This window comes from Notolepis coatsorum (genome assembly GCF_963971535.1).
Source record: "Notolepis coatsorum genome assembly, contig: SCAFFOLD_210, whole genome shotgun sequence".
In the NCBI taxonomy this organism is placed as follows: domain Eukaryota; kingdom Metazoa; phylum Chordata; class Actinopteri; order Aulopiformes; family Paralepididae; genus Notolepis; species Notolepis coatsorum.
In genome coordinates this window covers 10,232-26,527 of record NW_028173250.1, presented here as the reverse complement: position 1 = coordinate 26,527, position 16,296 = coordinate 10,232, and the positions used below count along the sequence as shown (strand labels likewise).

General features: G+C 45.5%; 1 protein-coding gene across 1 annotated transcript in view; it reads right to left on the bottom strand.

Annotated features, from left to right (window-relative positions):
• LOC311247836 (dynein regulatory complex protein 11-like) overlaps positions 1-15,437 on the bottom strand; it is a gene marked incomplete at both ends in the record, with an annotated part of 28,343 nt that extends 12,906 nt beyond the window's left edge. Inside the window, 8 exons of the mRNA XM_084338827.1 lie at positions 711-916; positions 2,725-2,796; positions 3,070-3,258; positions 3,792-3,914; positions 6,519-6,846; positions 9,313-9,326; positions 12,784-12,840; positions 15,285-15,437. Of these exons, the coding sequence (XP_084194953.1) occupies positions 711-916; positions 2,725-2,796; positions 3,070-3,258; positions 3,792-3,914; positions 6,519-6,846; positions 9,313-9,326; positions 12,784-12,840; positions 15,285-15,437 (1,142 nt within the window). The remainder of the gene's footprint in view (positions 1-710; positions 917-2,724; positions 2,797-3,069; positions 3,259-3,791; positions 3,915-6,518; positions 6,847-9,312; positions 9,327-12,783; positions 12,841-15,284) is intronic.
• Between the last annotated feature and the right edge of the window lie 859 nt (positions 15,438-16,296).

Genomic DNA, 16,296 nt, shown 5'->3' with positions numbered 1-16,296 from the left:
TAAACAAACAACACACTGCAGCACCCACTCTCCACACTTTAGAACACCTAAACACACTTTATATTTATTGGTAAAGGCTTTGCACTACAACCCATACCTCAGTACACCTTACTGTAAATTGTACCTAAATTGTACCTCATCCCATTTCTGCTTTGCACTATATAGTATATTGTATATTAGTATATTGCATAGTATATTGTATATTGTATGGTAACTCAGTTACTTCTATTCTGCATGTATATACTGAACACTGTGTCTACGTACGTGACTTCTATTTTTTACATGCTATACTATTTTATTTCATACTTATCTTTTGTCTAGCACAGTCTCTGGAGCGTAACAGAAAGAAGCATTTTGTATAAAAGTATTCTGTATGACAACTATTAAAGAAACTTGAACTTGAACTTGGACTACATTTTTTTTTTATTGTCAATGTCCATAAGGCAATTGCAGTGTATTTATTCTGCATATATCCCTCCTAGATACACATGGTAACTTACACTTGTGTATTTCACGAGATGTCAGAGCACACAGGGGGTCGCCCCACAGTTGCAGTTCCCCTGGAGCCTTTTGCTCAAGGGCACGTAGGCAGACTGTGGTCACCAGCCACCCTTCAGTCACTGACTCATCATTCTGCCAGTGCCTGGGATTCAAACCAGAAACCTTTCGGTCACTGGTCGGCCTCTGTTAACCTCTCTGTACGATCTTACCGACATGCAAAGAACCACTGCCGGATCTGCTCTTGCATGGTCTCCTTCATGTCCGGCCCCTCCACATCTCGCAGGTTTCTGGTGATGGCCACCATGGACTCCTGGTATTCCTCCTCGTTCTCTCCCTGTTTACTCCGTCTGCGAGCTTTGGTAGCCTGGGCGGAGGTGGTGGCAGGGGCGGGCTGCTGCTGCTTTGGGTCCAAAGCCTGAGAGAAGACATTCATACAGCGTCTCTAGGATACAGTGTCTGTCTAACAATGTATACAAATGATGGAGAGTGCAAGACTGCGTGTTGATGGAACTTCAAGAGATTTATTTAAGAGATTTATTCGTCACATACATACACGAGACATGTAGTGAAATGAAGGTGGCCATGCCCGCCTTGATTGTGCAAAGAAATACAAATAAAATAGATAATAAATAGACATGATAAAAGGTACTAATATAAAATACTATACAATGCTAAGCTTACGAATGAAAGGTAATGAGTCCTATATACACTACTATACAATATGCTATACAATATACATTTATGCTATATGTAACTATACTAACTATACTATGCAAAAACATACATTTATGTTTTTTAAAGAACTTTGTGAGTCTACGTTGACCACGCCCAGAGACAACCAGTGTCGTGTCTGTTTAACTCACCAGACACAACCAGTGTCACGTCTGTTTAACTCACCAGACACAACCAGTGTCACGTCTGTTTAACTCACCAGACACAACCAGTGTCACGTCTGTTTAACTCACCAGAGACAACCAGTGTCACGTCTGTTTAACTCACCAGACACAACCAGTGTCACGTCTGTTTAACTCACCAGAGACAACCAGTGTCACGTCTGTTTAACTCACCAGAGACAACCAGTGTCACGTCTGTTTAACTCACCAGAGACAACCAGTGTCACGTCTGTTTAACTCACCAGAGACAACCAGTGTCACGTCTGTTTAACTCACCAGACACAACCAGTGTCATGTCTGTTTAACTCACCAGAGACAACCAGTGTCACGTCTGTTTAACTCACCAGACACAACCAGCGTCACGTCTGTTTAACTCACCAGACACAACCAGTGTCATGTCTGTTTAACTCACCAGACACAACCAGTGTCACGTCTGTTTAACTCACCAGAGACAACCAGTGTCACGTCTGTTTAACTCACCAGAGACAACCAGTGTCACGTCTGTTTAACTCACCAGAGACAACCAGTGTCACGTCTGTTTAACTCACCAGAGACAACCAGTGTCACGTCTGTTTAACTCACCAGACACAACCAGTGTCACGTCTGTTTAACTCACCAGAGACAACCAGTGTCACGTCTGTTTAACTCACCAGAGACAACCAGTGTCACGTCTGTTTAACTCACCAGACACAACCAGTGTCACGTCTGTTTAACTCACCAGAGACAACCAGTGTCATGTCTGTTTAACTCACCAGAGACAACCAGTGTCATGTCTGTTTAACTCACCAGACACAACCAGTGTCACGTCTGTTTAACTCACCAGAGACAACCAGTGTCACGTCTGTTTAACTCACCAGACACAACCAGTGTCACGTCTGTTTAACTCACCAGACACAACCAGTGTCACGTCTGTTTAACTCACCAGACACAACCAGTGTCACGTCTGTTTAACTCACCAGAGACAACCAGTGTCACGTCTGTTTAACTCACCAGAGACAACCAGTGTCACGTCTGTTTAACTCACCAGAGACAACCAGTGTCACGTCTGTTTAACTCACCAGACACAACCAGTGTCACGTCTGTTTAACTCACCAGAGACAACCAGTGTCACGTCTGTTTAACTCACCAGAGACAACCAGTGTCACGTCTGTTTAACTCACCAGAGACAACCAGTGTCACGTCTGTTTAACTCACCAGACACAACCAGTGTCACGTCTGTTTAACTCACCAGACACAACCAGTGTCACGTCTGTTTAACTCACCAGAGACAACCAGTGTCACGTCTGTTTAACTCACCAGAGACAACCAGCGTCACGTCTGTTTAACTCACCATGCCCAGAAATATCAGCTCTTCCTCACGTTCTTTTAAGGTCCTCTTCCTCTGTATGTAGCCTTTCCACACCTGAGAATGAAGTCTTCATTTGTCATCATTTGTATCTCGTACAATGAGAAGTTGTACATCTCAGAGCTCATGTCTATGAAACCATGTGATTATCTGTATCTAGCGAGGGAGGGAGGGAGGGAGGGAGGGAGGGAGGGAGGGAGGGAGGGAGGGAGGGAGGGAGGGGGGGAGGGAGGGAGGGAGGGAGGGAGGGAGGGAGGGGGGGAGGGAGGGGTAATGTACATAGTGATGTAGCTACACTACCCCCCCTGATGAGCACGGTGCACACAGTACCTTCTGGATGCAGACCACAGCCGAGTCAATAGCAGCTGCCCCCAGATCCCTGTCACGGTCCCAGCTCTGCCTCTCCTTTCCCCTGTGGATCTCCTTCATGAACATGGCCCTGGTGCGCCCCTGGCGAGCTCTCTCTGCTACCTGGATGATCCTAACCGCCTCCTCCAGGTCCATTGTTAATGCTACAGACTGACAGGGACAATAGAAGAAGTGGTAAACTGATACTGTAGTAATATGTAGATCAGTGGTTCTCAAACTACGGGTCGCGACCCAAAGTGGGGTCGTGGGTAGGTGACAGCGCATTGGCAAGTAATTTTCTTTAATACAAGAAATACATTTTTTTATATATTTTTGTATGTTCTGGCAACATATTTTGGCTAAATATGCCTCGTTTTATAAATTTGTATTGATAACATAGTGCTGTAATATAATTGTCTAATAAATATGCATGATCAAAGTCAAAAACATGTGCTTTTATTTTGATATTCCTTAATTCCACATTGAAATGACACGATACCTTAAGTGTGGGGTCGCCAAAAAGAATCCTAAATAAAATGGGGGTGTGGTATAAAAAGAAATTTGAGAACCCCTGATGTAGATTATACTGTAAAAATACTGTAATCTTATTTTTGAATGAATGACCAAGTAAATAGTAAATAACATGATCAAGTACAGTATGTTGTTTTTTCCCTCGACTGAACTGTAGCCAGTGTAGAACTCACTTGGGGTCTCTCTGGAGTACCTTCCATCCTGTTGAGGATGTCCTTTAACATCGCCCTTCGCTCCTGTAGCATTTCGCTGCGTTCACTGATGAAATAGCGAGGGATAGGGATCTCTATGTCTGCCTATAAGGGGAAATCAAAGACAACAGCTCTCATGGTTTCGTGGCGATTGAAGAATCTATATAGCATTCCTTCTTTTTTGGGGAAGGGCATTACCATGAGCCAACCTTTACAGTCCCTGCCTGGTTATGAAGTATGTTAAGTGAACGGGGACTGCTGGTCACTTCTGCCCCCAAGACAGCACCTTTATGATATTTAAATCCCTGGACTCTGTATATTATTCTGCCCTCAGATTCACCACTAATTGATTGATTGATTTAAAATTGTATTAACAGATTGCAGAATGGGTACAATACAATTGTTAAGGGGATGCAGACCAGAGAAAGGCTTTCGTCTTGTTTACATCAGGGTCCCCCATTTTCAATTCATCATAACATATATGACATACATGACATACAGATAATGATAGATACAACACTCATCCCTGTGTCCTTTATAAGAAGGTTGGTTGGTCCTCTCTGATGGAGAGGCGCAAAAAAAACACTGGTATTTGTTCATTTTTAAGGCCATTTTTGGTAAGCTACCTCCTTATACAAAATCATTATTGGAATGGAATGTTGGTACCTATGGATCCCATTCTAGTGACTGGCTGGTCCTTAAGGTCCAGTTTGCTCGTAAACAGGGTAAATATGCATTTTGCTATGATGCCCCTAGCTCATGGAATGAACTCCAACAGTCCTTAAAGCTTGAGATTCTCCCCTCTGGTGCAGAGTTTAAAACCTTGATCTCCAACCTTTGTCAATCAAGTTGTATGTGTTTTAATAGATTTGTTATCCTTACTACTTTTATCCTTACTCGCCGTGTTGTCTTATTGTTATGATTTTATGTGCTGTGTGATTTTATATGCCCTTTTCTTTGCTTATTTCTGTATGTACACTCGACGTGACTGTAAATGAGGGAAACCTCAGTTGCCTTTCGAGTTTAAATAAAGGTTTAAATTAAATTAAATATTTATGTTGATTGTTAAACTGTGTGGGTATCAAACAGGAGACTATCTGGTATCAAACAGGAGGAAAGACTGTCAGGTTTTGGGCTGTGTGGGTATCAAGCAAGAAAGACTGTCAGGTTTTAAACTGTGTGGGTATCAAACAGGAGGAAATACTGTAAGTAGATCAGGTTTTAAACTATGAAAGACTGGGTTTTAAACTGTTTAAACAGTAATTGTAATTGTTTAAACTGTTCTGTAAAGCGTGGGCACTGCACTATTGCATTATTTTATTCTGTCTATTCTATTTTACTAACTATTTTATTGCACTGCACTATTTTACTCTTGTCTATTATATTTTACTCTTTTATTAAAAATGTTAATTGTTGTGCACCCAAGTGGCGACCCATGTAACGCACTGCATCGCAAAGCGGCTGACTGGGGTTCAAATCCCGGACCCGGCGTCCTTTGCCGAATGTCTTCCCCCCGCTCTGTCTCCCGTTCTTCCTCTCTCTCTCCCTCTACCGGACTGCCCGGTAGTACAAACAAATAAAAATCTACCAAAAACATAATTAAATTTTTTTTTAATGTAATTGTCTATATTATGAGTAGGCCTATCAGTGATAATTAAACCATAAACAAAGAGGCCTATTAAGATGTTAGATCCTAATGTGAAAAACTATGTGATTTAATGTTCTATGCCTTACCTTGAATTTGTCTATTTTGCTGCTGTCTATTTTATGCTCATTGTATACTTGTTTTATGTCTGCACTTCATGTGTAACGGAGGTACCGCATGTCTATCCACAGTCACGAGGGACTTGTATAGTGAAGTGGCTGTGGACGTTAAGCGGTACTGCAAGTAAACTCACTCCCCAGAGGCATCCAGACCCAGTACTTAGAAGTGAATTCACCTCAGGCGGTTAGGTGGCCGAGCGGAGATTGCGTTCGTCACCAGCCCCGGAGCTGTGAGCTGCATTCGCCTGTTCGAATCCAGCTCACAGCTCCGGGGTTGTCACCAGCTTGGCTGGCCGTCTGCACTAATACAATTGGCTGTATTAGAGGGTGGGAGAAGCTGGCGGGGTGGGTCCGGGTCGTTGTAAACAGCGACTCCTACAGTTCGGTCGGGGCGCCTGCTAAGAGCGGATTGGACTTGAGGGGGATAGTGTGGTCCTCCCACACGCTATGCCCTCTCAATGAGAATCCGCGCTGCCAGGTGAAAAGAAGCGGTGATTGGCTGGACGTGTGTCGGAGGAAGCACGTGGTAGCCTCCACTCTCCCAGATGATCTGACTGTGGGGGGTAAGTGCGCAGCGACCAGGAAGGGACTGGGAATTGGCATACGACTAACATTGGGATGGGAGAAAATCGGAGGAAAATGGAGGGGGAAAAGACTAAAAAAAAAAAAAAAAAAGTGAATTCACCTCTTGGTACGGTGGTCTGTGATGCCGCCCGCGGCGCGCGAGGCCGGGGTTCAACTCCCACTCAGGGCGATCCCTTAACAGGGGTCGAATCGAAACACAATGCAGAGCGAGATCACACGGGTCACACATGTATTGCTCTTGATCTGCCAATTTTGTGCACATTTTTGCCTATGTCTTTTTTTTACTGCTGTGAAGCACTTCTTGTATGAAAGGTGCTATACAAATAAAGTGTATTATTATTATTGACTGCTGAGACTCACAGGTGTGAGTTTCAGATCCTGGACCACATCATCCAGGTAGTGGTACTCCGAGAACCCTTTCTCCACCATCTCGTGCTTGAGCTCCAGCACTCTCCCCATCACGCCCTCCAGGACCCCCCGGATCACGCGTCTCTTCTGGGGGTGGACCACCTGGTCGTAGGCCTCCTCCAGCTGCCGGAAGATTTGAATGTAACGTACGTAGAGGGTGGCCACGCGCTGGACGAACACCACCCGGTCCTTTTCTGGACGAGGGGGCTCGACAGGGAGCTCCTGAGTCAGCAGACTGCTCAGCTCCACTTGGGCTTCTGCCCATTGCTTGTTGTACGCACTGGAAAGAGATAAGATGAGATCAGATATTCCTTTACTGATCCCCTTGGGGGAATTTAGGCATTATAGCAGTATGGGGGCGGGGGGGGGGGGGTACAGGTATGGGCAACAAACTTGCAGTTCCGCGCTCGGGTTCTGCGATCTGATTGGCCACTGACGTACGCTCTCTCTACGCCCAAACAGCGCGTTACGCTAGTTCTGCCTCTAACCTCTAACAGCCTGCAGCCTGCTAGCATTGTCGATTTCATAACATAAATGTTCAAAACACGACAAGACAGTTTGCATCACTTCCCACGGTTCTCTGCACTTATTCTACCGGTAGTGCGGTAGTTGTTGCCACGGTATTGGGTCTTTGGGTGAATACTTCATTGGCGGGGAAGAAGAACACTGATAGCGGTGTGTGGACCGTCCTGCGAGCCCCAGACCACCGCCCCGCGAGCCCCAGACCACGTCCCGCGAGCCCCAGACCACCGTCCTGCGAGCCCCATGGGACGAGACCAGGTAGAATTTTAGGCGCACAGGAAATAAGTCTTGCGGGGCTCGCGGGGCGGTGGTCTGGTCACCCAAAGACCCAATACCGTGGCAACAACTACCGCACTACCGGTAGAATAAGTGCAGAGAACCGTGGGAAGTGATGCAAACTGTCTTGTCGTGTTTTGAACATTTATGTTGTGTTGATGGAATCATGTTAATATAGAGAGATGAAAACAATACGTTATTTCGATTGATATGAATTGGATAATGCTAGCAGGCTGCAGGCTGTTAGAGGTTAGAGGCAGAACTAGCGTAACGCGCTGTTTGGGCGTAGAGAGAGCGTACGTCAGTGGCCAATCAGATCGCAGAACCCGAACACGGAACTGCAAGTTTGTTGGTAAAAGACACGCTGCCCGGCATGGTAATAGTAAGACATAAATACAGGCAATAAATATTATAGTACAGTAGAAAGGTAAAAATAGGCAGTGTAAACAATATAATTAACTCTGAATATAAGCATATGAGCAAGTAGGCAGTGTGATCAAAGGTGCAGATGAGGGTCTGTAATATGACCTGAATATCAGTTATATTATACATTACAATAAATATGGTTACAATAAACACTAGAATCTAAATATATATGTTACACCCGCTAAGTTCTTAGCTTTAAGAAAGACACAAGAGTGTAGGTTAATTTAACCATAATATTTATTACATAAAAGGAGTGGACAACATTATTATAAGGCCACTTCAACCTCATGCTCAGGAACCCCAATCAGTCTTGACCGGGCAGGGTTTTATTCACAGCAACCTGGTGACACTTCACACAATGAAGGAGAGTAATATCAATTGTCAATAAATAGCATGTCATACGATCAATTGTCAATAAATAGCACTTCATACGATATCGATTGTTAATAAATAGCACTTCACAAAATGAAGGAAACGTTATCACACATCAATAAATACCACGTCAAGAACTGTATAAAAAGGGATGTCAAACTTCTCACAATGAAGTAAACAGATATCCTACCACTCTGTGATTCAACTTGTGCAAACTGTGCATAATCACGGCATCCATATGATAATGGCACACTAAGCCTGCCCGTGTTCACGTCTGAGAGAGGTACCTTGTACATGGGTTGGTGTTATGGTGGGGGGGAAACGGACACACAAATAAACAAACAAACATACATGTAAAGAAAACTAATCCGGCCCAAGGGCAAGACCCAATTCTTTTTGCCCATCTACCGGCCCATTGGCCCGGGCGGATTAGACATTATATTAAACTACCAAACAATATATACTAAAAGTGTTTCACGGCAAGAGCAGCTGGACCACTGGTGCTCTGGTTCGTCGGTGGTCCTATAATCCTACCGACTACTTTCAATCCCGCTGGGAACCAGGCAAGTGATCTTAGCGTGTAATGCTTGTTCCTGCATTCCGGAGTGAGGTGTGCACCTACCTCACTGCACCGGCCGCAACAAACAATTCCAACTAACGTTCCTCCCGCAGGTAGCCCCCTATAACGGAACCTGGCTCATTGAGGCCCCTCCTCCTTTCTCATTAATGCCACCCGTCACATACACCCCCTCCAAATGTATCTGCGTCCCGACGATATACCAATACAATCTACTACTTGGGGAAAACCTTAAACTGCAGATTTAGGGAGTCTAAACGGATTATCGTGTTTGCCTGCAGTACTCCTATTAGACTTCCTGAGGCCTTCCACCACCACTGGGAAATCTGTCTCCAAGTCACCATCCCCTCCTTCCAACACATCATCCTCTGGACCAAGCTCGGATTCTGACATTGACCCCTCACTATATGACTCCAACGGCCGTCCTTCGGTCAATGTAACATCTGTATCCTCCACCCCATTGTCTCCTCCATCCCCCTGCTCCTCCTGCTCTTCCCCCAAATCATGGCCTGTATCAGGCCTCAACCCACCTATGGGCATACCTCTCATCTCAGTCCGGTGGACATGCCGTACCGGACCATCCTGAACTGCAGGGGTGATGGAGTAGACTACACCACGTTCTCCGGGGCACTGTACCACCCGGTAAGGGGTCGGTTCCCAGACATCCTGAATCTTGTTACGACCCTTCACCCCATGGTTACGGACATATACAAGGTCTCCCTCCCCTATAAATGGATCTCTCACTTGCTCTTCCTGTTTCTTATCTCTGTACTCTCTCCTTGTAGCCAGGCGCTGTCGTACATGGCTATACGCTCCCTCCAGTGACTCCTGGTGCTCCTTTACCCAGTCCTCTAGACCCTGCTCTGCCTCCTCTAACCCCTCCCCTAGCAAAAAATCCACAGGGAGTCGGGGCTCCCGGCCAAACATTAAAAAGTAGGGAGTCATGCCAGTGGACTGATGCACGGTGGTGTTCTAGGCATAGGTTAACTGAGGAAGGTGCCGCGGCCAATATCTCTTCTGGTCTGGGGGCAGTGTGCGCAACAAATCATGTAATGTGCGATTATATCTTTCACACTGACCATTTCCCTGAGGGTGGTAAGGGGTAGTACGAGACTTGCGAATCTTGTAGACCTTGCATAACTGCCTGACCAACCCACTCTCAAAGTTTCTTCCTTGATCTGAATGGATACGTTCAGGAGGACCAAACAAATTAAACCACTGTTTAACCAGAACATCAGCTACGGTACTGGCCCGCTGATCTTTAGTGGGAATGGCCTGGGTGTATTTGGAAAACACATCTGTTAAGACCAGCACATTTTCTCTTCCATTTGAAGCTAGTTCCAACATGGTGAAATCTATAGCCAGGATTTCATGTGGCCTAGAGCAGTGTTTCCCAACCGGTGGTACGCGTACCACTAGTGGTACGTGGGTGGTCCCCAGGTGGTACGTGAAAAGATTTTGAAAAGTAAAAAAAAAAAAAAAAAAAATTATTAGAAATTGTACAGGAAAACTGTACCCACATAATGAATAATGCATAATCTGTAATAATGTAACCAAAATTGGGGGCATTCAAATTAAGTAATCATTTGCTGGCTATAATTATATTATTATTGGCGCTGAGTTCAGCTTCCCGCCCGCCGGCGCCGGACTGTCTGTCAGCTGTCAGGTATTCATTGAAGCGCTGGTGTTTATTGAGATAAAAATCATTATGGATCAATGGCTGAGTCGAGATGGTTCATCCAGAAACAATGTAAAGCATATAAATTATGTTCGCTTTGCAGTTGGATGAATAGACGGATGTCAGTGGGGAAGCACAACTGATTGCGTTTGTGCGTTACAAAGACACTTTGGAGATGAACGAGCACATTCTGTTTTGCAAGAAACTCACGGGGAGAACTACTGGACTGGACGTTTTTAACGTTATTGACAATTTTTTCTCTCAACACAAGCTGGATTGGAAATACTGCTCATGTGTGCACAGACGGCGTCCAGAGTTAAATTATGTTTTGAATGATGCCGTAAAAGTGATCAACTTCATACAGTCCAGGCCTTTGAATCATAGACTGTTTCAGTCACTTTGTGAAGACGGTGGGTCAGACTCAGAACATAAACAGCTCCTGCTTCACACCGACGGTTATCCCGAGGGAAGACATTACAGCAAGCAGCTGTTCGAGCTGCGCAATGAAGTGAGGGCATTTCTGTCTGAGCACACACACCCCCTTGTGGCGATGTTCGACGACACAGACTGGGTAGCTCGGCTGGGAAACCTCTCTGACATTTTCAGCAAACTCAACCAGCTGAATCTCTCTCTTCAAGGTAAAGACACAACTGTTCTTAGCTTGTATGACAGGCTCAAGTGTCACATTAATTGGTGAGTTACTAACTTTTTTTTAGTCTTTAAACAATGGCTATTATAATTTATATGATTAGTTATGATTGAATATATGATTTAAGTGTCACATTAATTGTCGCATTGGGTCACAAAGACAAAAATCTCCTCTTCTCTATCTCTCCTCATCACTTCTCTCCTTCTTCCACTCCCAGGTTTCACCTTAGCTACACACACACACACACACACACACACACACACACACACACACACACACACACACACAGCCGGTCTGCCACAATATATAGACTATTAATTTATTAATTATACATCCTGGGCATCACCACGATTGATTGCGTAGTAGGTGGTACTTTTGGTTGGCTTGAAATGCTTTGGTGGTACAGTACTCAAAAAAGGTTGGGAACCACTGGCCTAGAGGCCTGTAGACTGCCCATAACTGGTTTAATTTTTGGCTGTACAGCTTTAGCCAACACACATCTCCCACACTGCAGACACCATTTCTCGACATCCCTGTACATATTTGGCCAGTAACACCGCGAACGCGCAAGCTGCAACGTCCGCTCCACCCCCTGATGCCCATGATTATCATGCAGCTGAGTGAGCACATCTTTATGTAAACACTGTGGTAGTACAAGCTGATAGATCTCCTTACCACCATCAGGAGATTTACACTGTCGATACAGCACTGTCCCTTCCTCTCTCAGGCGCCCCCATTGGCGTGCAAGCTCCTTGGTACCCTGGCCAAACCTCTCCCTCTCCTTTGCATCGGGTGGCCTGGCTTTTCTCCAACAGGCCAACAGTGGTCCAATAACTGGATCTTGTTCTTGCAACACGGCTAGGCTCTCCTTGGAACAACCTGGAAGCACAGAAATGTCAGACTGGATGCCAAAGAGCCCTTCCTCCCAGACATCTTCCTCCTCTGAGGCCTCAGTCGTACTGGGCTCCCTGTACCGGCGAGACAAGGCATCCGCATTACCATTCCTAGTCCCAGGACGATATTTTAAAGTAAGGTTAAATGGAGCCAGCTCGCCTGCCCATCGTTGCTCTACTGCACCAAGTTTAGCTGTGTCTAGGTGGGTAAGTGGGTTGTTATCTGTATATACAGTGCAGGAACCCCCTAACAGATACCCTCTGAATTTCTCCGACACTGCCCACTTAAGAGCAAGAAACTCTAGTTTCATAGAGCTATAGTTCTGCATGTTCTTTTCTGTAGGTTTAAGTGCCCTACTAGCATAAGCGACAGGCCTGAGCTTCCCTCCATGTTCCTGGCAAAGTACTGCCCCCAACCCCGCATGACTAGCATCAATCTGTAACACAAATGGCCTATGAAAATCTGCATAGGCCAACACTGGTGCAGAGATCAGCGCCGTCTTTATCTGGCCAAAATTCTCTTCACACTCTGGTGTCCAGACCGGGGCCAGTGGCTTCCTGGGAGTCTTACCCTTTTTTATGCCTGGGGACAATTGTGCTGCTGCATGATTTAAAGGAGCAGCCATCTTTGCAAACCCAGCTATAAAGCGCCGATAGTAACTAGCAAACCCCAGGAAAGATTTGAGCTCGGCCAGATTAGTGGGGGTCCGCCACTCCTTCACAATTGCTACCTTGTCCGGGTCTGTTGCCACTCCCTCAGCCGAAACTACATGGCCCAGATATTTCACTTGCCTCTGAAAGAAATGGCATTTAGAACCCTTTACCTTGAGCCCCTGCTTCTGTAGCCGAGAGAAAACTTCCTCCAGCCTCTCTATGTGCTGCTGAACAGAGGAAGAGAACACAATCACATCATCAAGGTACAGTAAAACAGACTGATAACGGCAATCTCCGAACATGCGCTCCATAAGGCGTTGAAAAGTGCTAGGAGCATTGCACAATCCAAATGACATCCTATTAAATTCGAATAGACCGAATGGAGTACAGAATGCCGTCTTTGCCCTATCCTTTTCCACAACCTCCACTTGGTTGTAGCCACTGGCTAAGTCCAGAGTTGAAAACCATTTAGCTCCCACCAGTCCATCTAATGACTCCTCAATCCGTGGCAAAGGGAACGCATCTTTCCTAGTCTTAGCATTGAGACGACGATAGTCTACACACATTCGCTTTCCGCCGTCTTTCTTCTGTACCATGACAATGGGTGATGCATAAGGGCTACAACTCTCTCTGATGATCTGGCTGTCCAGCAGTTGTTTTATGTGGGCCCTCACCATATCATATTGAGACGGGATGATGCGACGGTACGGCTGCCGTACAGGAGCATCATCTAGCAGGGGGATCTCATGCTGAATCAGATTGGTACAGCCCAAATCAGCTTCACTTTTTGCAAACAGACTGTTATATTTATTAATCAAAGCTGCCGCTTGTTGTTGCTCAGATGCATCTAATCCCTCAAAAGAATTAGGCAAAACCCAGTCAGCCCCCCCCCAGCTTCAGTTCCTGGAAGGGACACAGATGCTGTGCACTCATTGTTAATCACATCCCTGCAAAACTCAACCTGAGGAGCTGGTTCTGATACTATAGTTACCATGCTCACCGTAGCGATGACCCTGCGTGGGGTTAGCCAAACATCAGAGTAGCCCACATTAGTGATTGGTACATATGTTATCCCTGCTTCAGCTGTCACTAGGGCAGGTGAAACCAACAGCCCTTCTGGAAGTACCCCCTCACCTGGCCGTAATGGCTCCACCAATAATTCCATGTGCTGCTGTGAATGGACCTTAGGACATGTTACAGGGACCATTATTAATGTACCGGCAGCTACACAAAATGGCCGCTTACCTCTCACTCTGACTCTGAAGGGCTCAGGGGAATTGGCCATGGTCTCCTCCACTTGGCAGTGTCTAAGGGCTCGTCTCCATTCCGGGGCCTCTGTCACTCTAGGATCCTCAAAAAGACTAGAGCCAGACTGTACAAACAACTCCTGATAAAACCCTTTGATTACATTCATACCCAGTACTCCCGGGGTTAACCTTTTTTTATGCTGCATTTGAGGGTCATCTGCATCTCTGACTACCAGGACACCCCTGCCCGTGATACATTTTCCCAAAATCGTGATGTCCAACTCCAAATAACCCAGGTATGGCAGCTCTAGACCATTTCCTGCCCGAAGATCTAACCATGCACACTCACGTAACTGAGCATCGGTGAGGTGACCAAAATGTTCTTTAAAAAAACTCTCAGTCATCGTTGTGACCATGGACCCAGTATCCAATAATGATGGAACCACAATTTCCCCCATCTTAACCTCCACTACTGGACATTCACTCACAAGTGTCGACATAACAGATGGATTTCGTCCTGAATCAAGCTTAGTCTCAGGGTTTATATGACTTTGCTCGGTAGTAGTGGGCTCTCGTCCCTCTGCTTGGCCTGGTCCCTTTTTGGGCTGGGATGTTTTTGGGAGAGCTGCAGTGCAGTAACGTGCTATATGGCCCCTTTGATCACACCGAAAACAGATAGGCTTTCCATCAGGAGCAGGAGCTCTTCTAAATCTAGATGGAGGTTGAGCCCCACCTTCCTGTTTGAAGGGCTGCAATGCTTTCATTAGCACATCCAATTGTCTCTGTTGAGCCTCAATGAGGGCTTTCAGTTCAGAATAACTTGATTTATTTTCAATTGGCTCGCAGGACACTTGTGCCTGGACTTCATTCGAAAATGGAGGGGAGTGATTATCCTTTTTAAATGACCGTTTTTCACACTGCGCTGTCCACTCAACAGCCTCCCTCCGTACATCCCTAATTTTCCAATTAGGGTTCACACAAATTTTGTCTCGTAATCTTATACTCAAACCATGGTCCTTGACCCCCTCACAAAATTGGTCACGCAGGTCTCTTTGGGACTTAGGCTTAGCCTGTGCGTCTGTTTGAACAATCTGATCCATTTGGGACATAAGGGCATGGGAATAGTCCAACAATGACTCCCCCTCACGTTGTTTGCGGTTAAAAAACCTGCGCTGAAGAGAGATTAGAGAGTGTGAACATCCATACACTTCTCTCAATATCTGAATTATTCCACCAACAGTCTCTCTCTCTTGTTTGGGAAGATATTTAACCTCTACCCGGGCCGCCCCTTCTAAATGGTTATACACACAATTAGCTTTTTCTTTTTCAGACGATTTTAACTGGATATGGTTCTCAATCAGTTCAATCCATTCTTCCAGGGTAGGCGAGTCTGCGTTATCCAGATTGCCCGAGAATTTGGGTACCTTTTCACTCTGCTGGATGTACACCAACCGTGTTCCCCCTTGAGCCTCTGCAGCTGGCTCCACATTGTCCCCAGTGCTGCTCGAAGCTCCTGGTTGAACGTCTGGCTGCAGTCTCTGCAACTCCTGCTCCAACTCCTGTATGCGCTGCGCCATCGCGTCTGGCTCCATGGCCTATGAGAACTGATGAGAAGACCACAATGGCCCTGGATCCTCTCTGCTGCGTGGCCCTGGCCCACCGCTGCTCTTGCCGTTTCACGTGCTCAAAAATAAGGAAAAAAACATGTAATCCGCTTCCCCCATGAAAAGATAAATTCTTACTTAGCTAGGACTACTGACTACGCCAAATGTTACACCCGCTAAGTTCCTAGCTTTAAGAAAGACACAAGAGTGTAGGTTAATTTAACCATAATATTTATTACATAAAAAGGAGTGGACAACATTATTATAAGCCCACTTCAACCTCATGCTCAGGAACCCCAATCAGTCTTGACCGGGCAGGGTTTTATTCACAGCAACCTGGTGACACTTCACACAATGAAGGAGAGTAATATCAATTGTCAATAAATAGCATGTCATACGATCAATTGTCAATAAATAGCACTTCATACGATATCGATTGTTAATAAATAGCACTTCACACAATGAAGGAAACTTTATCACACATCAATAAATACCACGTCAAGAACTGTATAAAAAGGGATGTCAAACTTCTCACAATGAAGTAAACAGATATCCTACCACTCTGTGATTCAACTTGTGCAAACTGTGCATAATCACGGCATCCATATGATAATGGCACACTAAGCCTGCCCGTGTTCACGTCTGAGAGAGGTACCTTGTACATGGGTTGGTGTTATGGTGGGGGGGAAACGGACACACAAATAAACAAACAAACATACATGTAAAGAAAACTAATCCGGCCCAAGGGCAAGACCCAATTCTTTTTGCCCGTCTACCGGCCCATTGGCCCGGGCGGATTAGACATTATATTAAACTACCAAACAATATATAC